General features: G+C 41.0%; 1 protein-coding gene across 5 annotated transcripts in view; it reads left to right on the top strand.

The window, feature by feature from the left end:
- The window catches only part of rbm44 (RNA binding motif protein 44), a 118,880-nt gene that overhangs the window by 48,776 nt on the left and 43,411 nt on the right, over positions 1-26,693 (top strand). For all 5 annotated transcript variants that reach the window (XM_063050005.1, XM_063050002.1, XM_063050004.1 and 2 more), the window contains 5 exons: positions 6,585-6,785; positions 9,356-9,536; positions 10,427-10,476; positions 14,176-14,269; positions 14,820-14,889. In XM_063050005.1, coding sequence (XP_062906075.1) covers positions 6,585-6,785; positions 9,356-9,536; positions 10,427-10,476; positions 14,176-14,269; positions 14,820-14,889 — 596 coding nt within the window. The remainder of the gene's footprint in view (positions 1-6,584; positions 6,786-9,355; positions 9,537-10,426; positions 10,477-14,175; positions 14,270-14,819; positions 14,890-26,693) is intronic.

Here is a 26,693-nt window from a genome sequence, read left to right as displayed (position 1 = left end):
CATGGTTGAAGTTTCATCACCGTGCCATTTTCTTGCACTAACTCCATATCTCCATATGTTGCTCTCTGTCTTAACTGGACTCGCCAACTGAGTCTCCACAACCATCTTGGTCAGAGAATTCAAAAACCTCACTGTCATAGATTTATAATGTAACACTGTATGGAAACAGCACCTTTAGCCCAACTTAATCTAGGTTTTTTCCACAAACATTGTGTGCGATTGGGCCTATTCCTGTGCTGTACTGTTTTATTTTTACGTTTATCTCATTTGCCTGCATTTAGTTCAAATCCCTTGAAACCTTTCCAATTCATGTGCCTGACCAAATGTTGTAATTGTACCTACCTCAACCACCTTCTCTGGCAGCTCGTTCCATAATCCACCACCTTCTGTTTGAAAAGCTTGCCCCTCAGATGCCCTTTAAATCTTTGCCCCTTCACCTTAAACCCATGCCTTCTAATTTTTGGCTCCCCTACTCTTGGAAAAAGGCTGTGACTATTCCTCTCAATCTTATTAAACCCTACGACAGTGAGTACTACCCCTCAGCATTCTTCACACCAGAGGAGACTGTCCCAACCTATCCAGATTCCTTGTAACTCAAGCCATTAAATCTAGACAAAGTTCCAATGAGTCTTTTCTGAACCCTCTCAAGCATGAACCATCCTTCTTGTAGTGGTAATGAGAATTGCGCTCAGAACTCTGAGACCTAAACAATGATTTGTTCAACTGTAATATACTGTTCTCACTCATTTTGTCAATGCCTTGCTGATAAAGAGAAGCATACCGAATGTCTTCACTACTCTATCTACCTGTCACCAGTTTTGGGGAACTATGTTCTTATACCCTTAGGTCTCACTATTCAAAGATATATGCCAGAGCTGCTTATTGTTTAAATCCTGATATGGTTTAATTTCCCAAGCATTGCCCTTGTCTGAGTTAAGTTCTATTAGCCATTCCCTTGTCCCCTTTCCCATTTGATCTAGATCCTGTTGTGACCTTAGATAATCTTCTATACCACTAATTTTGGTGTTATATGCAGACTTATTAATCATGCCACCCACATTACCTTCCAAATCTTTTAATATATATGACAAACAATAGAGGACCCAGCACCAATTCCTGCAGCATGCAACTGCGTTTATGTCTTCAGTGTGAAAATCAATGCTCCATTTCCACCTTCCTCCAGTGGAGATTTCTTTTCAACATATGATGGTGAAATATTTACAAGATACTACAAATAGTGATGATTTGAAAGTTGTGAAAGTGAGAAGTATTTACTTCCAATTTCAATTTGTTCAAATGAATAGTGTTACACTATTCATTCACATTTATTTCTTGTATGTAAAAGACAAATTTGAACTGTTAGTCCTTTTTACCACATTGGTTGGTTATTTATTTTGTTTTCTGGAACCATAGAAACTTAACCCCTATGTATCATAGATATTTAACTGATGCAGGGCTTCTCAGTAGTAATCAACAAGTTCCAAAGCCTGGGCCTCTTTGCCTCTCTCTGTAATTGGATCCTTCCTCATTGGGAGACTACATACAGTGCGGATCCAATATAACACCTCACTGACAGGCTTAGCCCACTGCTCTACTTTCTTTACACCCATGACGGTGTGGCTAGGCGCAGCTCAAATGCCATCTATAAAGATGCCAATGACTCAGCTGCGGCTGGTAGAATTTCAGATGGTGACGAGGAGATATACAGGAGTGAGATAGATCAGCTAGTTGCACTTAATGTAAGTAAGACCAAAAATTTGATTGTGGACTTCAGGAGGAGGAGGTCGAGGGAACACATACCAATCCTTATTGAGGGATCAGCAGTGGAAAAAGTGAGCAGTTTAAGTTCCTGAGTGTTAAATTCTCTGGAGATTTATCCTGAGCCCAACATATTGATTCAGTTATCAAATACAGTGGCTATAGTTCATTAGGGGTTTGAAGAGATTGGGTAAGTCACCAAAGACTCCCACAACTTTTTGCACATAAAACATGGAGAGCATTCCAACTGGTTGCATCATCATCATCTGGTATGGGGAGGGGCACTGCACAAAATGGGAAAAAGCTGCAAAAAGTTGCAAACTCAGTCAGGGAGATGAGATTGAGTACAGGGCTACGGTAGAAGACTTTGTCACATGGTGTGAGCAGAATTATCTGCAGTTTAATGTGAAAAAGACTAAGGAGCTGGTGGTAGACCTGAGGAGAGCTAAGGTACCGGTGACCCCTGTTTCCATCCAGGGGGTCAGTGTGGACATGGTGGAGGATTACAAATACCTGGGGATACGAATTGACAATAAACTGGACTGGTCTAAAAACACTGAGGCTGTCTACAAGAAGGGTCAGAGCCGTCTCTATTTCCTGAGGAGACTGAGGTCCTTTAACATCTGCCGGACGATGCTGAGGATGTTCTACAAGTCTGTGGTGGCCAGTGCTATCATGTTTGCTGTTGTGTGCTGGGGCAGCAGACTGAGGGTAGCAGACACCAACAGAATCAACAAACTCATTCATAAGGCCAGTGATGTTGTGGGGATGGAACTGGACTCTCTCACTGTGGTGTCTGAAAAGAGGATGCTGTCTAAGTTGCATGCCGTCTTGGTCAATGTCTCCCATCCACTACATAATGTACTGGGTGGGCACAGGAGTACATTCAGCCAGAGACTCATTCCTCGGAGATGCAGCACAGAGCGTCATAGGAAGTCATTCCTGCCTGTGGCCATCAAACTTTACAATTCCTCCCTTGGAGGGTCAGACACCCTGAGCCGATAGGCTGGTCCTGGATTTATTTCATAATTTACTGGCATAATTTACATATTACTATTTAACTATTTATTACTATTTTTCTATTACTAGTTATTATTTCCATGACTTTTACTATTTACTAATAGTAGTATTACTATTACTATTTTTATTACTATTTATTATTTATGGTGCAACTGTAACGAAAACCAATTTCCCCCGGGATCAATAAAGTATGACTATGAGCTACATCATGACTACTAGCATTTCCAGTATTGAGGACATCTCCAAAAGGCAATGCCTCAAAAAGGCAGCATCAATCATTAATGACCCTCATCACCCAGTACATGCCCTCTTCTAATTGCTACCTTCAAGGAAGAGTTACAGGAACCTAAATACACACACTCAAAATTTTAGGAATAGATTCTTCCTCTCCGTCATCAGATTTCTGAATGAACAATGAATCCACATACACTACCTGACTTCTTTTTTGCTCTCTATTTGCACTACTTATTTAAATATGTATACTGTATGTATGTGATATATATGTATGTGTGTGTGCATATGTATATAAAGCATATATATATTGTAATTTATATTTTTAATATTACGTAATGCACTGCAGTTGCCACAAAACAGCAAGTTTCATGGCTTATGCCAATGATATTAAACCTGATTGTGATTTTGAACTTATGAGATAAAATGTATTTGTCTAATATCACTTGAAAATATTTTCATCTGATATTAGACAAATACATATTATCTCATGCTGATTTAGCAAAATATAGTGAAATATTGCTATTCAATAATTAATTTCTATTTTAAATTGAGAACATTTGCAGATACAATGCCTTTAATTACAGTTTGATATCTTGATCTTGAGTCTAGCTACTGCTTGGTACTGTTAAAGAATCTTCAGATCCTACCAGAATAATAGACTATTAGAAGTTTAATTCTATCACTATAAAACAATGCAGCCAGCTGAAATTTTGAAGGACAGTTATTTTGGTACCAATTAAAGAAATGGACAGGGCACATTAAGAATACAGTATGTATGTTCAAGGCAAGTGATCTTAGAGTAAATAAATAAATCTGAATCAGTACGCGGCAGAGAAGATGAAGGAAAGAAAAGGGAAGGTTTTGAATAGATGAAAACCAGGAGAGATTAGTGGTGTTCAGAGGATGACAAAAATTAATGAATTTTAAAAGATTAGGCAAGAACAGGAAAACAGATAATTATCTGAATGGTGGCCGATTAGGAAAAGGGGAGGTGCGAGGAGACCTGGGTGTCATTGTACACCAGTCATTGAAAGTGGGCATGCAGGTACAGCAGGCGGTGAAAAAGGCAAATGGTATGCTGGCATTCATAGCAAGAGGAGTCGAGTACCGGAACAGGGAGGTAACTACTGTAGTTGTACAAGGCCTTGGTGAGTCCATATCTGGAGTATTGTGTGCAGTTTTGGTCCCCTAATCTGAGGAAAGACAATCTTGCCATAGAGAGAGTACAAAGAAGGTTCACCAGATTGATTCCTGGGATGGCAGGACTTTCATATGATGAAAGACTGGATCGACTAGGCTTATACTCGCTGGAATTTAGAAGATTGAGGGGGGATCTTATTGAAACGTATAAAATTCTAAAGAGATTGGACAGGCTAGATGCAGGAAGATTGTTCCCGATGTTGGGGAAGTCCAGAATGAGGGGTCACAGTTTGAGGATAAAGGGGAAGCCTTTTAGGACCGAGATGAGGAAAAATTTCTTCACACAGAGAGTGGTGAATCTGTAGAATTCTCTGCCACAGGAAACAGTTGAGGCCAGTTCATTGGCTATATTTAAGAGGGAGTTAGATATGGCCCTTGTGGCTCCGGGGGTCAGGGGGTATGGAGGGAAGGCTGGTACAGAGTTCTGAGTTGGATGATCAGCCATGATCATACTGAATGGCGGTGCAGGCTTGAAGGGCCAAATGGCCTATTCCTGCACCTATTTTCTATGTTCCTATTTTTAGAGGAAGTGTAGATGGGAAATTAATGAAGTGTTTGTCATTGTGCTCTTGGTCTCTTCTCCTTCATAGATGTTTCCATTTATTTCTTCCACTCCTTTTCATTTTATCTGCAATTGAAAATTTATTTTACTTCCAACATTTCCAGTTCTGGTGAAAGGTCTTTGATAAGAAACATTAACTCTGTTGCATTGTTCACAGATGCTGCCTGATCTGTGGAATATTTTACATCCCAAGCACCTTTTTGATCACTGAATTACTGGCTGTCAGGGGACTAGCATTGTACTGTTATCAAATCCCAGTGGAATTAAGGTAGCAATACTACCACAAACTAGACATTGCCTTTAACTTTGCAGGTTATGAAGATGGTTGTGAAAATTAAATTCTTATTCTTCTGATGACGTTCTCATCAAATCAGTGGAGAGGACTTAGGTGTCCTTAGGTGAGAGGGGACCTAAGATGATACTTAAGTCTTAAATTGTTATCTCAAATCACTCTCACCAATAGTCTGATTCCAAAAGTCTAAGGCTTCATCCTCGAAGGTTTCCTTATTCAAATTCTTTCTCTAGATATATACTTAAGATGTTTGTCTATCTTGCCACTGTGCTCTATACATTAGTCAGTAGGATATTTCATTTATGAACTAACAATGTGTTAACTATCCAGCAACAAATAAAGTATCTTACACTATGATGGATTTCTTCCTGCTTCACTGAATAGATGTAATTCTAGTACTGCTCAGGAAGTTTTACATATCCAGGCAAACAAACTCCTTGACTTGCACCAATTCATCTTCCTTAGCATGCCCTCACCTCCACCCCACTTAATACAGTCTGACTGCAATAAACACAATCTATAATTTAGCAATACTCTCAGTTTTCTTCAAATTATTCAAAAATACAAAAAAACCTCTGCTTCAAAAATGAACTACAGATTCATTGTTGGGTCACAGTCCTGGAACACTCAAACATTACCCGAGGAAAATGCCTAATGTCTAATGTGCATCATAACTCTGAGGGTATTTTGGATGAGTAGAAAGCATTGCCAGTGACACTTATATTGCACTAATTAAGTACAACCTAATGTTGGTTAATTCAAGGGAATTAATAGTTATCCCTGGTTTATTAAGGAAATAATTTGTGCAACAAGCAGTATAAATATCAATGCTGCTCTGTAATAAATGTTACCTATTGATCCTTGGGTCTCATACCACCAGGTTCAGGAACAGTTATTACTCTTCAACCAATAGGTTCCTGAACCATCGCGGATAAATTCATTCACCTGAATACTGAACTGAATAGATTCAACCTATGGATTTGCTTTTGAAGACCCTACAATTCTTGTTCTTGGTATTATTTATTTACTTCTGTGCTTGCGGAGTTGTGTTCTTTTGCACATTGATTGTTTCTTAGTCTTTGTGTTTAGTTTTTCATTGATTCTATTGTATTTCTTTCTTCAGCTATAAATACCTGGAAGAAAATGAATTTCTGGGACGTATGTGATGACATACATACTTTGATAATAACTTTACTCTGAACTTTAAAATTCTGCATGTGGGGATTATGGCTGAGCTAAGATGTTTATTTGAATTAAATATTTCCACTGCAGTTAACCTCAGATGTTTTTCATCTGTTTTTATGTTGCATGCTAGTTTGTTGAAGATGTCAACTAAAACACATGGGAACCTTGGTGGGAGGTGATAAAGGATGTATTGTTTTGGAAGTGAAAGTTGAATCTGTAGAAACTGGTAGGAACCTGACATAACTGACTAAATTTGAATTAGTGGTGTTCCAAAATTTTAGGTTGTACCACGAAGTTTTTCTAAATATCAGCTTTTACAATGTTTTTTTAAAGTATAGGGTTAAAGCATCAGGGTTCAGTTTTCCATTCTGTCACCAAAGATGGAAATTACTCATCAGACTGCTGTTGCTATATGAAACAACGAGTGATGAAGGCGGAGTTACAACTTTTAAAAATGCAATACTGGATGTGTCGACAGCATTGCTGGAGAATTCACAGTGTGGATATTGAACAGAGCATTTTTGGAGACCTGGGGTAGGTGTATAGAGTTGGTGTAATTGTGAACTTCATGTATTTGTCATATCTCATAGAGTTTAAAAATGGTCCTTCATAAATGATATGCCTCAGGGTAAGAGATCAACTTAAAGGTTCCAATTACTTTTTTAAAAATCACATAATGTTTTCCTAATATTGATGACTTTGAATCTTTTATTCTAAAACTTTTAAGGTCAGCACAATCATGACATTTAATTGAGCAATTGCTTTGCAGCCTCTTTTTAAAGAGGAAAAACACAGTGGTCAGGTCTGTGGCAATGAGTTTGGCTCTGTGGCTCAGAAGGGAAGAAGAGTGATAAGGGACTCATCGGTTAGGGGAACAGACAGGAGGTTTTGCCTCTCAGGTGCTAGGGTTAGGAACATCTCAGATCAAGTCATAGCCCTGGTTAAGGAGGAGGAGGTACATCTTCCCAGATCCTGCAACAAGAGTATTCTACTGTCCTTTCTGGCATTCCCACTGCTCTAATTGTGCAGTAAGAAAAAAGGAAAGAAAAATTACCCAAAACCTACCTACAGCATCTGCCTCTTCTTGCTGAAGCCTCTCAAGCCAAAGTGTCAAGCTCTCCACTCCAACACTGCCCCACTCCAATAATAGCCGCTCTGCTTAAACCTAACTTTTTATTGCCCTTTGCCAGATGCCTAATTACATGGCAATCTTAACTTGCCCCACTTACTTTTTCAAATCTCACTCCCACAATGCACAATTCAATGGCTCCTTGCAATCTCAAGCACACAGAATGTCCCGACTGGTCCTGATCGTAGTCATGCAGAAAAAAATTTGCTTAAAAATAACTTATCTTCTCATTCCTCCCTATCTCTGTAATTTGCTCTATATTTTTGAAAGGTATTCCAACACTGAATTATTTCACCATCTTCAGCTACCAAAATTGTAGTTCATTCCATCCAAAAAAAAACCAGCCTTTTATTCAAGATCCTCTTTAAAATGTATCTCCTTAATCCAGTTTTTAGTCATGTGTCCAATTATCACCATGGGTGATTTTTTTTCTTGTAGACCTACATTAGTACCTGTTTTCGCTAACCGAAAGAAATCCGGAGGATTTTCGCGTATACGAAAAAAGGCAAAAAGTGAAAATAGCGTTCAGTGTTTGTTTTGCAGCGAGCCATCATAGAGGTGGGGCACACCCCGAGCAGCGAGTGTGGCGCCACCAAGCTCCTTCCCCGGGAACTACACTCAGCATCTCAGCATCAAGCCGCCATAGCTTTGAACTGCGTGAGATTTTTGCTACGATTGACAGTGCAGCAATGATTGCAGCAAAGTATGACTTTAATTTTGAAAGGGCACGTAGGTTTAGGGCAGGTTTGCAGGATGTTTTGAGTGCTTACAAAGAACTGTATGATAGAAAAACGTGTGAACCTTCCAGTGAGCTCGCTGTCTTCCCGATTCTGGTAAGTGAAACTACACTGTACATACATTATTTCTACTTTATATAGGCTGTGTATTTATCATAGCATTCCTGCTTTTACTATATGTTAGTGTTATTTTAGGTTTTATGTGTTGTTTGGTGGGTTATTTTTTGGGTCTAGGAACGCTGAAAAATTTTTCCCATATAAATTAATGGTAATTGCTTCTTCGCTTTACGCCATTTCAGCTTACAAAAGGTTTCATAGGAACGTTCTACTTTCGTGGAGTGGGGGAAACCTGTATTCAATGTGAATTGTTTATGTTGCTCACCACGGAAACCGTAGCACCAACATTTATAACATCACAACCAAGATCAAAATGATGAATCTCAGCTTACAATATTTGCATGGCACCAACAGCTGTCCAATAGGTGGTAGAGTATTTAAGTATTGGCAAGTTCTTTTTAGTTTGCAACTTAACAGATGTCATGTATAATAATTTATTTTGACATTCCTTCCTTTTCAGCTGCTGTCCAGCTCTGTTCAGCTATACTAACAAAAACTCTGTAAGGGTATTGAGAAACTGATGTTTCTAAATATATAGAAATAAGTAGTTGTTTTTTGGCAACTTAACTTGTCTTAAATTAGTTCAAATTCAGACCCCACAATTTCAACATGCAGACATTGTCAGCTTGTCTGAAACTAGTGCCTTATTGATTCCGTTGTTCTGTCACGTATATCATAGTTTCACAAAGTATATAAGAGCTTCCTTAAAAAGAAATTGGTTATAATGTTAAGGTAATCACAGTTACTCTGCCTTTTTTATTTGTTACTTTATTGGGAAATAGTGGTGTCCAAAAATTGGCTGACTAGTTCAACAAATGAACTAATCAGATAAAGTATTTTAAGATAAGAAGGTTCGTGCCATGGTATTTTTATAATTATATAGGTTGTCAGCTGTACATTCTACTTCTTGCTCAAGTTTTCAGTGTTAAATTTGGTAACAAATCACTTCGAAGAAGAATTCAGTCCAAAATTTTCTAGCTCCTTGTTAAAATAAAATTGTTGTGTAATTCCTGTTTTGTTTCACTTTCTGTTACTTTAGGTTCTCAACATTTGTTTTTTTCATTCTATTTGAGAAATTATTTTTGTCTGAGAACTTTTTTTTTCCCTTAACTATTATAAAGGTTCCCAGGATTTGAAGTGGACACTGACAATGCAACTGCATTATCCTCTGCTTTACAAGAGCTTAAAGATAACTATGAGAACATAAGGAAGAAAGTGCTAGAAGGAATATCTTTGGACAGTCTCCCTTTGCTATCTGTTGAGTTAAGGAGTCTGCCACATGCTACATTTGTTCCGGCTACGGTATGAAATAATTTAGAGAATTGTCTGTATTGCTGATGCCAGGTAGATTTTAACTTTTGCTTGAATAGCCAGATATCTAATGACTGAAAAACCACACCACTTTTAATATTCTTTACATCTATCCGTGTTCCTGGAATTTCTGTTTGCTTATATTGGAATGTATCCTTCCTTCCTTAGCAATGCAACTAACTGCATTCAGGACGAGTCTAGACTCAGTAACATAGAGATATTACATGTTGTTTGATTTTAACCAACTAAAAAAATAATGTTGTTTATTTATGTTACACACTTCAGTTTCCTGTAGTTTAGTAACTCAGCACAACTCAGATTTTGGGGCATTGGTTATCTGGGACTGAGTGAATAGAATTTCAAATCCCAGAGACCTCTCTCAAAATTATTTTGGTCTTCAGATCCCAAGACTCTTATACATTTACCATATTGAAGTATCAGGTTAATGGATCTTTTGTAATATTTTGAATTTCCAGCTAGAACTATTCAGTTATGTCATCTGCAACTCTAATCTAAGTCTATTGCACTGTATAACTGCCATTTCACCAAATGATTAGGCACTAGACCAGTTCATAATTGGACCTTGGAAAACAGAGACACATCTCTCTGTAGCAAAATGGGAGACATTTTCACCATAAAGTACAAATGGTTTCTTGATGATTTAACTGACCAAAATAAAGGCAAAAGGGATCCCAGTTCACCCCCAAGTTAGCTGATTTAACAATTAAGTTTCCACAGTCATGAGTGAGGCAAGATTTTAGCAAGACCAACTACAGTGATGGCATGTAAACATTTACTTTGTAAAAGAATAAAGGAGAGGATTTGCAGATTAGAATTGTTTTGATAGTTGATTATAACCTTTTTCCTTTTCTCTTACTCAGTTGGGAGAGAAATCACCATCTTCTCAGGATCAAAGCTGTTTGAATCATAGGTAATTTTCAAATTGTATATGGCTAGTCATTCATTTTACTTCTTCTCAATGTCTGTTTTGGGAGGTAATCATAGTGCTGGGTACTTTACCCAAGCAGCTTTATGTCATATGCTATTCTATACTTCAGGCTCAGGGTATTACTGGTTGATAATAGCATCCAAGCCTTTATTCAGTTCATTTTGTAGTAGGAATTACTAGGCCATGATCAAAAGTAGGAATGCTGGCTATTTCCTTTACCTTTAAGAAGCCTTTGGATGCTGAAGTCAATTGTCCATCTGCCACCTGAGTGGAAACCAGCCAATTCACTGCAGATCTGCATATAAACTCTGGAACTTCCAGTCTTATTGGAAACTATACTTCTGTGTGGCTTTTTAATTGTTACTTGTTTTATCTATTATTCTATTGAGGGCAGGTGCAGGACATAATAAAGTATCTCCAAGTGAAATGCTTGATATTAAATTACTGTTTCCTTGTACATAAACTGATCAAGACTGGAACCAGTGGAGGAAATAATAGAATTTAAAGTGGACTAATATCCAAGACCTGATGATTTCATCCTTTGGCTCATGGAATCTACCAGTCTGTTTAACTATATATAGCTTTAAGAGAATTGGGCTACTTTTGGGTTAGAATTTCATAAATAACAATCTTAAGGATGTCACTGAATGACTGCAGAATATCTTGAAAGGGAAGAGCAAATATTTAGAGGTTATAGTTAATATTGGTGTCAATGACATGGAAGGTAAAAGGGGAGATAAAATTGTGTAGGCCAAGTTTAAAAAGCAAAAATTGGTTGAGCAAGATTTCAAGGGCAGTAATTTTTCTATTATTACTCATGTCACATCATATGTTAGTACAGAACCAGGAAGTTAAAATAGATGAATATACGCTCAGTGGCCACTTATTAGGTACACCTGCTCGATAATTCAAATATCTAATCAGCTAATCATGAAGCAGAAAATCAGTGTATAAAAGCATGCAACATGGTCAAGAGGTTCAGTTGTTGTTCAGACCAAACATTAGAATGAAGAAGAAATGTGATGTAAGTGACTTTGACTGTGGATGATTGCTGGTGCCGGATGGGGTGGTTTGAGTATCTCAGAAACTGCTGATCTCCTGATATGGTGCACAACATGAAGTAAAAAACATCCAGTAAGCCACAAATCTGTGGGTAAAAATGGCTTGTTAATGAGCGAGGTCAACAGAGAATGGTCAAACTGGTTCAAACTGACAGGAAGATGGCAGTAACTCAAATAACCATACGTTACAACAGTAGTGTGCAGAGGAGCATCTCTGAATACGTAACAGTCAAACCTTGAAATGGATGGGCTATAGCAGCAAAAGACCACATAGATACAATGAGTGGCTACTTTATTCTTTACCATTCTTCTACACTATCCACAGCTCCACCAATCTTGGTATCACCTGAAAACTTACTAATCCACCCATCCATATTTTCATGTACGTCATTCTTATACATCACAAACAGCAGAGGTCCCAGCAGAGGTTCCTGCGGAACACCACTAACTATAAACCTCCAGCTCGCGTAAGTCCCTTTAACCACTGCCTTCTATCTTCTATGCGCAAGCCAGTTCTGTATCCAAACAGCCAATTTGCCGCAGACAACGTACATCCTAATCTTCTGGATTAGCCTCCCATGAGGGTCTTTGTCAAATGCCTTACTAAAATCCATGTAGACAACATCCACTTCCTTCATTAATCTCTCTCATCACCTTGTCAAGAATCTCAATCAAGTTGGTAAGACATAACCTGCCCTGCACAAAGCCGTATTAGCTCTCCCTAATTAGCCCATGGATTTCCAAATGCTCATATATCCTATCCTTAAGAATTGTCTCCAGCAATTTCCCTTCAACTGTGCTGAGACTCACCAGTCTGTAGTTCCCAGGATTTTCCCTTCTTCCCTTCTTAAATAGAGATACAGTGTGGAGCCTTACTCAAGAAGGGCAGCAGCAGTAAGCCTGGTTATTGTAGGCCAGTGAGTCTAATGCCATTGGTAGAGAAATTATTGGAAAAATTCCTGAGGTACAGGATTTGTCTACACCTGATGTGCAGGGATTGATCATTGATACCATGGATGTGTTGGTAGGACGTCTGAATTTCACTAAGTTTTTTGAAGAGGTGTTTTAGATATTTTAGATTATGAAGACGCGCAGTCCTCTTTTATTGTCATTTAGAAACGCATGCATTAAGAAATGATACAATATTTCCTCCGGTGTGATATCACAAAACACAGGATAGACCAAGACTGAAAAAACTGACAAAACCACATAATTATAACATATGGTTACAACAGTGCAACAATACCATAACTTAATGAAGAACAGTCCATGAGCACAGTAAAAAGTTCAAAGTCTCTCAAATGTCCCACATCTCACGCAGACGGGAGAAGGAAGAAAAACTCTCCCTGTCATGCCCGACCACAGTCTGACTCTGAGTCGTCCGAAAACTTCGAGCCTCCGATCGCCCGACACCGAGTACCGAGCACCACCTCTATCCGAGCGTTTCGACCTCAATCTCAGTCGCCAACAGCAGGCAAAGCCAGAGATTTTGAGGCCTTCCCTCTGGAAGATTCTCGATCACGCAGTCACAACAGCAACAAACCTGCGTTTCAGAAATTTCTCCAGATGTTCCTCTGTGCTTTCACGTCTGTCTCCATCAAATCAGAATTGTCCACGGCCCCTATTTAATGGATACGATATCATTTTCACCGGAGGGCTGCGCACATGCGATGCTGCTATCTCTCCTCCCTATCTCTACATGGACTTCAATAAGGCCATTGCCAAGGTTCCATTTGGAAGACTGGTGAGTGTAGTGGAACATATGCTATGAGTTACCTGACACTGGAAAATTCAGAATTCATTCAATACATAGCTTGCAACCCCTGTTTTCATGTTCCACAGTAAATAAATTTAAACCAAAACTTTGTAGCATCTACTCAAGAAATTATTTTGCTTCAAAATTTCATAGTGCCTTTAAAATCTTACAAGACCTTTAGTGCACAATTTCTTAAACAAGTTTTTAATAACACCTTCACAATGTTTTCTTTACATTTTATTTTTAGTCATCTGAGGACAAGAAGCAAAATTTCTTGATTGGTGTATGCCAAAATAACGACTATCACGTTTTACAAAGCATTCCCCTACATTCCCTGTTGATTCTTTTTGATGATTTTGGCAAACAGTTTTCTTTAAGCTTGTTAAACCTCATTGACGTCTACAACAGCAATAGTCGGTTTAATCCCAGATGTGTGGAGTAAGAGACTCAGGTTATTCTTCTGGTAATTTCACTGCCCTTGGTTTAATAAAGGGAATAATCCATTAGATTTATTGTCCCCAATTGGTGGGGATCATAAATAAAGTCTTTCACTTGAATTGTGTTACTGTTGATCCATCCATTCCCTCATGTGCAGTATAAAATTTGCAAAGTACAGAAAGCTAACTTATGGAGGATCTCAGAAAAAATACACTGGTGAGTAACTGGAATGTGCTGCCTAGGCTCGTGGTGGAGGCAAATGTGATTGAGATGTTTAAGAGGCTCTTTAGAAAGGTATGAGTATGAAGGAAATGGAAGAATATGGACATTGTGTATGCAAAAGAGTAGGTTTAGTTGGGTATTTGATTACTAATATGAAGTTCAAATTGAATTAAAAATCCAACTTGATGTTACTGTTCTTTCTAGAAATGAAGTGGCTTTGATTGAAGAACTACCTTGTGAAGACCTAGCTAGTAAAAATTGTGGAGAAGATGATAAGCCTGGAGAGCGACTTGAGGAAGTAAATATTTAATTTAAATATTAAAATAGCAGTATAACTCCATTATGAAAGGTGATGGTAAGACCAAGCGTAGATTAGGTGACTGATTGCTGAGCACCTGTGTGCTTTCTCTGCAATCCCCATCTCTCTGTCAGTTTCATTAACCTACCAACCAGATAACCTGTTCAGCAACTGATTTTCTCTCTCCACCCTTCCTGATGTTAACTTGGCTTCATCCTAGACTCACTTCAATTTAGAACTAACTTGTTTTCTCTCTTCCCCAGTTATAGTGTCAGCAATCTGAAGCATTGACTTAATTTCTCCTACCAGAGCTGCTTCCTGACATGCTGTTTGCAGCATTCTGTTTTATCTTATATTTCCATTAATTGCTATTATTTATATTTTAATTAATTACAATTGATCTTTGACCTGTATGATTAGTTTGCAAAATTTATTACACAGCTTTCAATAACACAGAATATTTCAGTTAAGGTTCAGTATAGAATGTTTATTTCCTTAGCAGTTTTCCAACTTGGAAACTTTTTAATTAAAATTTTGTGTTCTACTACAGCTACGCTGTGATCTTAATCAACATGTGTCAGATAAAGCCGACAGTGTTTGTGAAGAGACAGTAAATCAAGGTGGGAAGCATTATTTTTCTTAAAAATCTATGAACAATATAATACTTAACTCAAATGTAAACATAGAATCATAGAAACATACAGCACAGTAACAGGCCCAAGCAGTCCCACTGACATCACCCTTATCTTCACCATTAACATCCTGTGGTTCACTATAGATCAGAAATTGGACAAGCTAGATAAACATTAGTGAAAATAACAGGTAAATAGTTTGGTACTCTGTATTAAATGACTTGTCTTCATTTATTGTTTGTCAGAACATGCCTCATATTCCTGATGAGTGCAGCTCCAGGAGCACACAAATATTTCAGTTTTATTCACCAGAACGAAGTAATTGACTTTATTGGTACCTGACTTACCATGTTAAACATACATTTCCACATTATGGCTACTATGTACACCACCTACAAATGACATCAATTTACCATTTTTGTTTTGCAGTGGCACATCATAAGCCTGCAACCTCTACAACTAGGATATCAATGGCTGGAGCAGCATGTAAACTGCACCGCCTGCAAGAACCCTTTCTAAGTTATAGATTGTTATGACTTAGACATTTTTCATTTATAACATAGAAGGAACTCATTTAGTTAATCAAGCCTACACTGGCTTTCAGAGCAGTTCTTAATAGAAAGTTCTATAGAGAGTTATTTCGATATAGAAAAAATGATAATATAATCTTTCTGTATAGTTACATCCTTAAATCCTAATTAGAAGTTTAATTACTTGAAGGGAAGCAACTTTCTTTTTCTAAAGCGGTCTACTGTCCTCAAGAATGATTTGCTTCTACTTGAGTTTTATAGGTTCTGAGTTGGCTATTAAGACCAATGTGGGAACCAATTGAGATCGATGGTAGCAGTTGGGATAGGTGAATGAGTGGTTGAAGAGTTGGTATCCCCATTCTGCTGCTTAAGCAGGACTCTTGTGTACTTGCTATATGTAGCCCCCATTTTCTTGATATTCCAAATGTTCTCTCGACTTTTTAAGCAGTTATGGGCCAGCAGCTCCGGGAGTCGATGGGAGCAACTAGCCTATGACCACTCAAAGTGCTGCAGCACCAAGGAAGTTCTGAATAGAACTTTGCATCTTTGTTTCTGACTGCCTGGTAAATTCCTCCCATACACAACACAACTCAGAATAAAATGTTTATCTTTGGAACCTGATGTCATACACACAAACAACATGACAGAAGTAGCTCATTGAACATAATCAGAGTTTCATTCTGAGGATGTTGGCCTGTAAGATATCATAAGATGTTAACTTTTGAAGAGGTGGTCAGGCCCAGAGAACAAGCTTCAGACCATAGATGGGTGAACACCAGGAGAGGTAAGAGGATTAAGGAGTCAGTGCAGGGTTCCCCTGTGGCCATTCCCCACAGCATCAAGTATACCTCTTTGGATACTGCTGGGCAGGGTGACCCATCAGGGCATGGCAGCAGCAGCCAGCCTGGTGCCAGTGTGGCCAGCTCTGAGGCTCAACTGGGAAGGACAAAGTGAGGCAGTGCAGTAGTTATAGGAGAGTTGATAGGGACACAGAAAGGAGATTCTATGGCTACAAAAGAGACACCAGGATGGTGTGTTGCCTCCCAGGTGCTAGGGGCCAGGATTTATCAGAGCAGATGCAGGATATTCTCAAGGGGGAGGGTGAACAACCAGAGATTGTGGAGCATATTGACACCAATTACATAGGCAGAAAAGGGGAAGAGTTCCTTCGCAGTGACTATGTAGCATTAGGGAAGATGCTCAAGTGAAGAATTCCCAAGGTAGTAATCTCTAGATTACTCCCAATGCCAAAGGCTAGTGCAGGTAGAAAAGGGGTGATGGGATGGATGAATGAGTGGCTTTGGAGATGGTGCAGGGGACAGGTTTTCAAGTTATTGGATCATTGGTGCCTTATCTGGGGAAGGGATGACTGGTACAAGAGGGATGGGTTTTACATGAACTGGAGGGGACCCGATATCCTGGCTGGGCGGTTTACTAATGCTGCATGGGAGAGTTTAAACTAGTTTTGTAAGGAGCTGAGAACCAAAGTATCAGGTCAGTAAGTGATGGACTGGACCGGAAGGTAGATGTCAAGAGAAGTATTGAAAGGCAAAACCAAAATAACAGGTATGATAGGTCAGATAGTTTAAAGTGTGTATACTTTAATCCTAGCTTGTTACATACACCTGTTAGGGTGCATTCTTCAGATACCTTTTTAGTAACCGTAGCCTTCAACCAGGAGCAGAGGTCATCAGGTGGTTCTCAACCTTCACAGAATGTTTCGACCCTTAACCACGACACTCTCCAGTTGGTGGGCCGGCAGTGGTGGCCAAATCACTGCCCATCTGCTCCTGGCTTCCAGCTTCCCTCCTCTCGCCTACTCCAAATCCAACAAGAGGTTCATTCTGCCTCTTCCCCCATCCTAGGATCTGCTTGTTTTTTGCTCCTTTCGTCCAGGCCCAGAGCTGACAACAACCACCATGCTGCTTTGGCTTGGAAACCTCTGCAGCCGATCTCCACAGGGAACAACCATGCCTGCCATCCCTTGTCTTTACACTCCTGCACTAAGGGCTGGTACTTCAAGGCCTTTCTCTCGTGGGCCTCTTCCCATCCCTCCTCCCATGGCACAGTCAGCTCAACCAGAATTATTTTCCTGTCTTCAGTTGACCACAGTACAATGTCTGGATGTAGGGTTGTGTGCACCACATCCGGGAACTGCAGCCTCCTTCCTACATCGACCCTCATCTCCTAGGACCTGGCCGTTAGCAGCAGATTGGGCTTTGGTTCTTTGGTTACGAAAGGCCTGGCTCCCTCTTTGATGAAGGTGATGGCCTTCCTCAAATCTGTGCCAGCCATCCTCTTCTTGCATCTCTCTTGCTCTAGTGTGTCAGCAAGAGCCAGAAGCACCTTATCATGGCGCCACCTATACTGCCCTTGAGTTGGAGCTGTTTTGCACCCGGACAGTATATCAATCAGTGTCCCCTTTTGACCACAGAGCTTACAGTTTGGATCCTCTCTCATCCCACATGTGTACAGATGTAATGGTGAAGGAAGGATGTCACACACGGATCGCAAGAGGAAGGAAATACAGAAGGGCTTCAGTCTCCATAACTCTGCCCATGAGATCTTGCGCTTAGGCAGATCCCATTGTGTCCAGGCACCCTGGGACCCTTGTTCCACCGCCTTTGACATCAGCTTCTCTTCCTCATGGATCCGTACTTCTGCCTATACCATGTCTTGCCTGTCCCTTATGCTTGCGTTTCCCCACTGCTGAAAGTGAATTGAGCCAAGGCTTTGCCGCCCGATGCAGGGGTTGCCAATGATATCTCGCATCTTCAGAGAGCACACCACCTGCTCCACAGCTGCATTGGCTGCCCACTTGCGCCCAGGTCTGGTTGTAACGCCTGCTTGCTTTACCAAGACATCATTGGACTCTCTCAAGCTTAATAAGGCTCTGCATTTTGCCACCTTGAATTCCTCCACAACAGATGACAGGGGAAGCTGCAGTTGCCTAGATCGAATATAGGGGCCCATTGAAGAGAAGCTTGTGGGAACTCCCAACCATCTCTGCAGGTGCTTGTTGATTTTCCTCTCGATGCCCTCTACGGCAGTCATGGGGAACTCATAAAGTGTGAAGAGCCAGAGAAGCCTGGGCAGAAGGCCACATTGGTACAGCCGGGTCTTGAATTTACCAGGAAGTCCAGATTTATCGACCTTCTTCAGCCATTCGTCTGTCTGCTTCACAGCATCGGTGACATTGGCCCCATCTGTCAGTGACATAGTAAACCACTTCCCCAAGCATTTTATCGGGTTATCTTCAATGGAAGAGATGACCTCACCCTGAACTTTGAGGCTAAACTTGCTAGTAACTTTGCCCTTTCTGATCACCATACACCTGGACTTCTTGGCCTTGAAGGACATCCTCGCCCAAGTGGCTACATTATCCAGGGTTTCCAATACCCATCTTGCTTGGGCATGTGATACAGTGGTTATAGCGATGTCGTCCATGAACCCTCCTAGAGCCGGCTGAACAGCATTGGGCCACGGGTTACATCTTCTGCTGCTGATAATAGGAGGTCCATTCCCATAATAAATAGGGTGGGGGAGATGGTGCACCCTGTTGAAATCCCCTTCTGGAGGGCCTGCCACTTAATTGTGAAATGGGCTAATGTAAATCTGAGTTTGAATCCTCCTATGTAGCTGGTGATCATGTCTCAAATAGCCTCTGGGATGTAATAGTGGTCAAGCCCTTCTCGGATGAGATAATGTGGAATAGACCTGTAGGCATTCGTGAGGTCTAACCAGACAACTGTTAGGTCGCCTTTTTTCTGCTTGGCCTCACGGATCAAATGGCTAATCATTGAGGTGTGTTCCAGACACCCCAAAAAGCCTGGAATACCGCCTTTCTGAATGGATATGTTAATATAGCGGTTCTGCGTCATGTAAGAAGTCAGCCTTCTTGCAAACACAGAAAAGAAAATCTTACATTCCACATCTAGGAGAGAAATTGTCCTGAACTGGGCAATTGTGGAAGAATCCCTTCCTTTGGAATAAAGCATCCCTCTGCCAATTTCCAACTTGATGGAATAGTACCTTTGGCCCAGATCTTACTCATGACCTTCCACAGCCTCCGAAGAAGTTTTGGGCATTTCTTATACACTTTATAAGGTATGCCGCTAGGGCCTGGGGCAACTGATGCTTTAGCTCTCCGGATGATGTCCTGGATTTCCTGCTATGTAGGCTCCTTCACATTCAGCTCAATTGATGGTTTTTCCAGTCTACGCACAACCCGATTGGTTCCTCGTCCCTGACCCCTCCATGGGTCGCTATGTGCCTCCCGCAGGAACTCCTCTACCTTTGGCTTCAAGCTGGACAGTATACCAGACTTTTGTTGGCCGAAAAGAGTCCTGGTGAAGCTGAATGGATCTCTCACAAACTGCGCTCGCCTTTTCTCTTTCTTCCTTCTTTGCTGTCGTAGATGTGCCGCCCTCCGGAGTTTGCACAGCTTTTCCCGCAACATACTGGTTAAGTCCTTAATATCTTCTTTTTCGGCCGGTGATCTGGTTTTAAACCTCTTGTTGAGCATGTTTAATTTGCTTCTCAAGCGACAAACCTCCCTTTCCCTCCTATTTGGTTACCACGGTAACTCTAGCTGGCTTCTACGCTCCATTGGGCCAAGTCGTTCCTTAGCTGAATTGTACGCTATGGCTGTGAGTGAGTCGATCTTTCTGTGTACCGGACCTGCTAAAGCAACTTCCAGGATGCCGTCTACATCATCATTGAACTGCATCCAGGCAACGTCTGACAATCTAGGCTATTTGATCCTGTCTTTCCTTGACGAATGGATTGGGGTAGCCAAAGAGGAACTCACTTGGTCTGTTCTTTGGTGCTGAGGCAACTCAAGTGCAGAGAGATCTTCAGCTCTATGGGGTGCTTCCTGGCTGGAATTCTCCTTTGTCTCACCGGACAGTAAGTCCGTGCACTACACTTGGGTCACCGTTGATCCACATCTAGACCTGCTGTGATGTATCTTGAGCCCTCTGACATTTTTGCAGACTTTCCCGCAATGACACCTTACCGTGAATTCCTCTCTGGTCAGTGTTGTTTGCTTTAGCTTCCTCATAGTCGTGTTTCCTGTCCTGGCTGTTGCTGGTATGATCGTCCTGTTGAGTCTCTCACCCTCCCCCCTCTCGAGAGACTCTGGGGGTATTGCTCTTCGTGTTCAATCATAGCCTGAGTGGTACCCTCTTGCGAATGCTGCCCACAAGGTTGCTAGCCTAGTGAGCCCGTGCCAGTCTTTCCTGGAGGTCAGCTGTCTCTCCAGCGTCACCGACCTTCCTCGGTTGCCATCCAGTCTTTCCTGGAAGCCACTGGTAAAAACCAGAGATTACTTGTTACATACACCTGTTAGGGTGCATTCTCCAGATACCTTTTTAGGTAACTGTAGCCTTCATCCAGGAGCAGATGTCATCAGGTGGTTCTCAACCTTCACAGAGTGTTTCAACCCTTAACCACGACACTCTCCAGTTGGTGGGCCGGCAGTGGTGGCCAAATCACTGCCCATCTGCTCCTGGCTTCCAGCTTCCCTCCTCTCGTCTACTCGAAATCCAACAAGAGGCTCGTTCTGCCTCTTCCCCCATCCTACGGGCTGCTTGTTGTTTGCTCCTTTCGTCCAGGCCCAGAGCCGACAACGACCGCCATGCTGATTTGGCTGGGAAACCTGTGCAGCTAGTCTCCACAGGGAACAACCATGCCTGCCATACCTTGTCTTTACACTCCTGCACTAAGGGCTGGTACTTCAAGGCCTTTCTCTCGTGGGCCTCTTCCCATCCCTCCTCCCACGGTACAGTTAGCTCAACCAAAATTATTTTCCTGTTTTCAGTTGACCACAGTACAAGGTCCAGGCATAGGGTTGTAGGAGTATTATGTGTAAAGGTGATGAACTTAGAGCATGGATAAGTACGTGGAACTATGATGTTGTGGCCATTACTGAAACTTGGTTGAGAGAGACAGGAATGGGTGATTAATGTACCAGGTTTTTGAAGCTTTAGTAAAGGTAGAGAAAGAAGTAAAAGTGAGGGGGGCACAGATGTACTGCTAATCAGGGACAATATCACATCTACACTCAGGGGAGGCATGATGGAGGGTTCAGACACTGAGTCCATTTGGGTTGGACCTCAGGAATAGGAAGGGTGCAATCACACTGATTGACGTTGTACCACAGACTCTCTAATAGCCACCAGGGTATTCAAGAACAGATATGTAATCAGATTAAGGAAATACGTAAAAATAATAAGAGTAGTTGTCATGGGGGATTTCAATTTCCCAAATATAAATTTGATGATCTTAGTGCAAGTGGTTTAGATGGGGCGGAATGTGTTAAGTATATCCAGAAGAGTTTCTTAAATCAATATGTGCAAGGTCCAACGAGAGGAGAGGGTGTACTGGATCTGCTGTTGGGTAATGAGCCTAGCCAGGTGACTGATCTTTCAGTGGGTGAGCAGTTAGGCACCAGTGATCACAATTCCTTAACTTTAAGGATCGACATGGTCCTTGCGGCAGAGTTTTAAATTGGAGTAGGGCGAATTGCAAGGGCATTAGGAAAGAACTAAGAGGAGTTAATTGGGAACACCTTTTTTCTGGCAAGGTCACATCAGACATATGGAGGGTGTTTAAAGATCAATTGCATATAATACAGGAAAGATATGCTCCTGTTAGAATGAAAAACAGAGATGGAAAGGTAAGAGAACCATGGATGTCCAGAGAGGTGATGAATTTAGTTAAGAAATAAAAGGAAAAGTATGTAAAGTTTCAGAAGTTAGGGTCAAATGGAGCACATGAGGAGTATAAAGAAGCCAGAAAAGATATAAAGAAGGGGATTAGGAAAACCAAGAGGGGCAATGAAAATTCCTTAGTAAGATTAAGGTGAATCCCAAGGCATTCTATACATATATTAAGAGCAAGAGTTATCACTAGGGAGAAGGAAGGATAAAAGGGGGAACATTTGCTTGGATGTGGAGAATGTGAGTGAGGTACTTAATGAGTATATTGTTTTAGTATTTACCAAGGAAAAAGTTATGGTAGACCAGGAGATCTGTGCTGAGTGTATAAATATGTTAGGGCATTTAGAGTTCAAAGAGGAGGAAGTGTTTGGCTTCCTAATGAGCATTAAGGTGGATGTCCCCAGGGACTGATGGGATTTACCCCAAGTTATTGAAGGAGGCAAGAGACGGGATTGCTGGGGCAAGACCAGTATCTTTGTGTCCTCTCTAGGCACAGGTGAGATCCCAGAGGACTGGTGAGTGGCTAATGTTGTACCTCTATTTAAGAAGGTAACAAGGGAAAATTTTGGGAACTATAGACCAATGAGTCTCACATCAGTTGTAGGGAAGTTACTGGAGAAAATTCTTAGGAATACGACATATGAGCATTTGGAAGCCCATGGCCTAATTAGGGAGAGCCAGTATGGCTTTGTGCAGGGCAGGATGTGTCCTACCAACTTGGTTGAGTTTTTTGACAAGGTGACGAGAGAAACTGATGAAGGTCGGGCAGTGGATATTGCATATATGGATTTTAGTAAGACGTTTGAGCTGGAGGTCAGTAGTTAGTGGTGATCCACATAAATCTGTGCTGGGACCTCTGCTGCTTGTGATGTATAAAAATGATCTAGATGAAAATGTGAATGGATGGGTTAGTATTTTTGCAGATGATACCAAGATTGGTGGAGTTGTGGATAGTGTAGAAGACTGGCATAGAATAAAACACAATATAGATCAGTTGCAGATATGGGCAGAGGAGTGAGTGGCAGATGGAGTTTAACCTAGATAAATGTGAGGAGTTGCACCTTGGTAGGGCAAATGCAAGGAGACAGTACACTCTTAAGGGCAAGATCCTAATAGTGTTGCTGAGCAGAGAGATCTTGGGATCCAAGTTCATAGTCCCTTGAAAGTAGCTACACAGGTTGATAAGGTGGTTAAGAAGGTTTATGGAATGCTTGCTTTTATTAGTCGAGGCACTGAGTTCAAAAGTGAAGAGATTATGTTGCAACGTTATAAAACTCAGGTTATGCCACATCCAGCATATTGCACACAGTTCTGGTCGCCCCACTGTAGGATAGATGTTGAGGCTTTGTAGATGGTGCAGAGGAGGTTTACCATTATGTTGCCTGCTTTAGATGGCATGTGCTATCGTAAGAGGCTGGATAAACTTGGGTTGTTTTCTCTGGAGCAGCAGAGGCTGGGGGGAGATCTGAGAAGTTTATAAAATTATGAGAGGCACAAATGAAGTATCCGTTTCCCAGAGCTGAGATGACTGATACCAGAGGGCTTGCATTGAAGATGAGGGGGGTAGGTTCAAGTGGGATGTGAGGGGTAAGTTTTTCACTCAGTGAGTGATGAATGCCAGGAATGTGCTGCCCTGTATGGTGGTAGAAGCAAATATTTTTAGAGGCTTTTAAGAGATGTTTAGATAGGCACCTGAATGTGAGGGAGGGACACAGACATTGTGTAGGCAGGAGAAATTAGTATTTGGGTGTTTTTGCTTTGCTGTTTAACTGGTTTGGCGCGATATTGTGGACCGAAGGGCCTGTTTCTGTGCTGTACAGTTCTATGTTCTATGTACAATGAACTGACATTGTTTTATTTTGAATTGAATTGATTTTATTACTTAGATCCTTCATATGTAAAAATCTTTGTGTTACGTCTCCATCTAAATGTGCAATATGCAATTTATAGTAATTTATAATAAATAATATGTACAATAGAACAGTCAGTATAACATAGAAATACAATTGTATCAGCATGAATTTATCAGTTTGCTGGCCTGATGGAGCTGTCCCGGACTTAATTGAGATTAGGCCCATCAATATATAAACCCGATTTCCAGAAAAGTTGGGATATTTTCCAAAATGCAATAAAAACAAAAATCTGTGCTATATTAGTTCATGTGAACCTTTATTTAACTGACAAAAGTACAAAGAAAAGATTTTCAATAGTTTTACTGACCAACTTAATTGTATTTTGTAAACATACACAAATTTAGAATTTGATGGCTGCAACACACTCAACAAAAGTTGGGGCAGAGGCATGTTTACCATTGTGTTACATCAGCTTTCCTTTTAATAACACTTTTTAATCGTTTTGGAACTGAGGATACTAATTGTAGTAGATTTGCAGTTGGAAACTTTGTCCATTCTTGCTTGATATAAGACTTCAGCTACTCAACAATTCGTGGTCTCTGTTGTCTGATTCTCCTCTTCATGATGCGCCATACATTTTCAATAGGAGATAGATCTGGACTGGCAGCAGGCCAGTCAAGCACACGCAATCTGTGTCTACAGAGCCACACTGTTGTAGCCTGTGCAGAATGTGGTCCGACATTGTCCTGCTGAAATAAGCATGGATGTCCCGGGAAGAGACGTTGCCTTGATGGCAACATATGTCTCTCTAAAAACCTAATATACGCCTCAGAGTCAATGGTACCTTCACATACATGCAACTCACTCATGCCGTGGGTACTGATGCACCCCCATACCATCACAAATGCTGGCTTTTGCACCTTTCGCTGATAACAATCTGGATGGTCGTTTTCATCTTTGGCACGGAGAATTTGACACCCGTTTTTTCCGAAAACTAGCTGAAATGTGGACTCATCTGACCATAGCACACGATTCCACAGTCTTTCAGTCCATCTGAGATAAGCTCGGGCCCAGAGAACTCGCCGGCGTTTCTGCATAGAGTTGATGTATGGCTTCCTCCTTGCGTAATACAGTTTCAAGTTGCATTTCTGGATGCAGCAATGGACTGTTGAGTGACAATGGTTTTCCGAAGTACTCCCAAGCCCAGGTGGCTGTAATTGTCACAGTAGCATGATGGTTTCTTAGGCAGTGCCGCCTGAGGGCTCGAAGATCACGCACATTCAACAGTGGTTTCCGACCTTGCCCTTTACGCACTGAGATGTCTCTGAATTCTCTGAATCTTTTCACAATATTATGTACTGTAGATGTTGAAAGACCTAAATTCTCTGTAATCTTGAGTTGAGAAATGTTCCTTTTGAACTGACTAACAATTCTCTCAAGAATTTTGGCACAAAGGGATGAGCCACGACCCATCCTTGCTTGCAAAGACTGAGCCTTTGATGGACGCTACTTTTATACCCAGTCATGATACCTCACCTGCTACCAATTAGCCTGCTTAATGTGGAGTCTTCCAAACCGGTGTTACTTGAATATTCTGTGCACTTTTCAATCTTATTTTAACTCTGTCCCAACTTTTGTTGAGTGTGTTGCAGCCATCAAATACTAAATTTGTGTATATTTACCAAATACAATTAAGTTGGTCAGTAAAACTATTGAAAATCTTTTTTTTGTACTTTTGTCAGTTAAATAAAGGTTCAAGTGAATTAACATATCACAGATTTTTGTTTTTATTGCATTTTGGAAAATATCCCAACTTTTCTGGAAATGGGGTTTGAAGTATCGTCAGCAAATTTAATTAGCAGATTGGAGCTGTGAATGGTGACACAGTCATGGGTTTACAGAGAATAAAGAAGGGGACTTGGGACAGCCCTGAGGGACATCCGGGTAGAGGGGCAGAGGTGAGGAAGCCCACTCTTACCACCTGCTGGCAATCTGACAGCAAGTCCAGGATCCAGCTACACAAGGCAGGGTGAAGGCCCAGGTCTCTGAACTTCTTGTCGAGCCTGGAGGGAATTACGGTGTTGAATGCTGAACAGCATTCTCACATAAGCATCCTTATTCTCCAGATGTGTAAGGATGGTGTGTAGAGCTGTGGCTATTGTGTCATCTGTCAATCACTTGTGTCGGTAGGCGAATAAGTTCAGACATTTTGAGAGAATCTCTGCTTAAACAACTGTCTCAGGCAGTGTACTTAGATTTTAACTATGTTCTGGGTGATATTCAAAAACATATAAACTTATACCTTGCATTTTTACACACACTGCTAGTGAAGATTTTTTACTATCTAGCCTGGCAATGCCCTTCATAATTTCGTGTATAATTTGCCATAGGACCATAAGGCATAGGAGCAGAATTAAGCCTTTCAGCCCATGGAGTCTGCTCTGCCATTCCAATATGGCTGTCCCATTGTCCTTCCTAACCTCATCCCCTGTCTTCTCCCTGTAACCTTTGACTCCCTATTCAAGAACCTGTCATCCTCCACATTAAATCTACTCAATGACTTGACCTCCACAGCCATCTCTGGCAATGAATTCCACACATTCACTGCCCTCTGTCTAAAGAAATTCCTCCTAATCTCGGTTCTAAATGGATGTCCCTCTTATTATGAGGCTGTGCCTAGACTCGCC

The sequence above is a fragment of the Mobula hypostoma genome, chromosome 6, assembly GCF_963921235.1.
Source record: "Mobula hypostoma chromosome 6, sMobHyp1.1, whole genome shotgun sequence".
NCBI classification, from domain to species: domain Eukaryota; kingdom Metazoa; phylum Chordata; class Chondrichthyes; order Myliobatiformes; family Myliobatidae; genus Mobula; species Mobula hypostoma.
The sequence above is the reverse complement of the archived record's forward strand: the minus strand, read 5'-3'. Positions and strand labels throughout refer to the sequence as shown.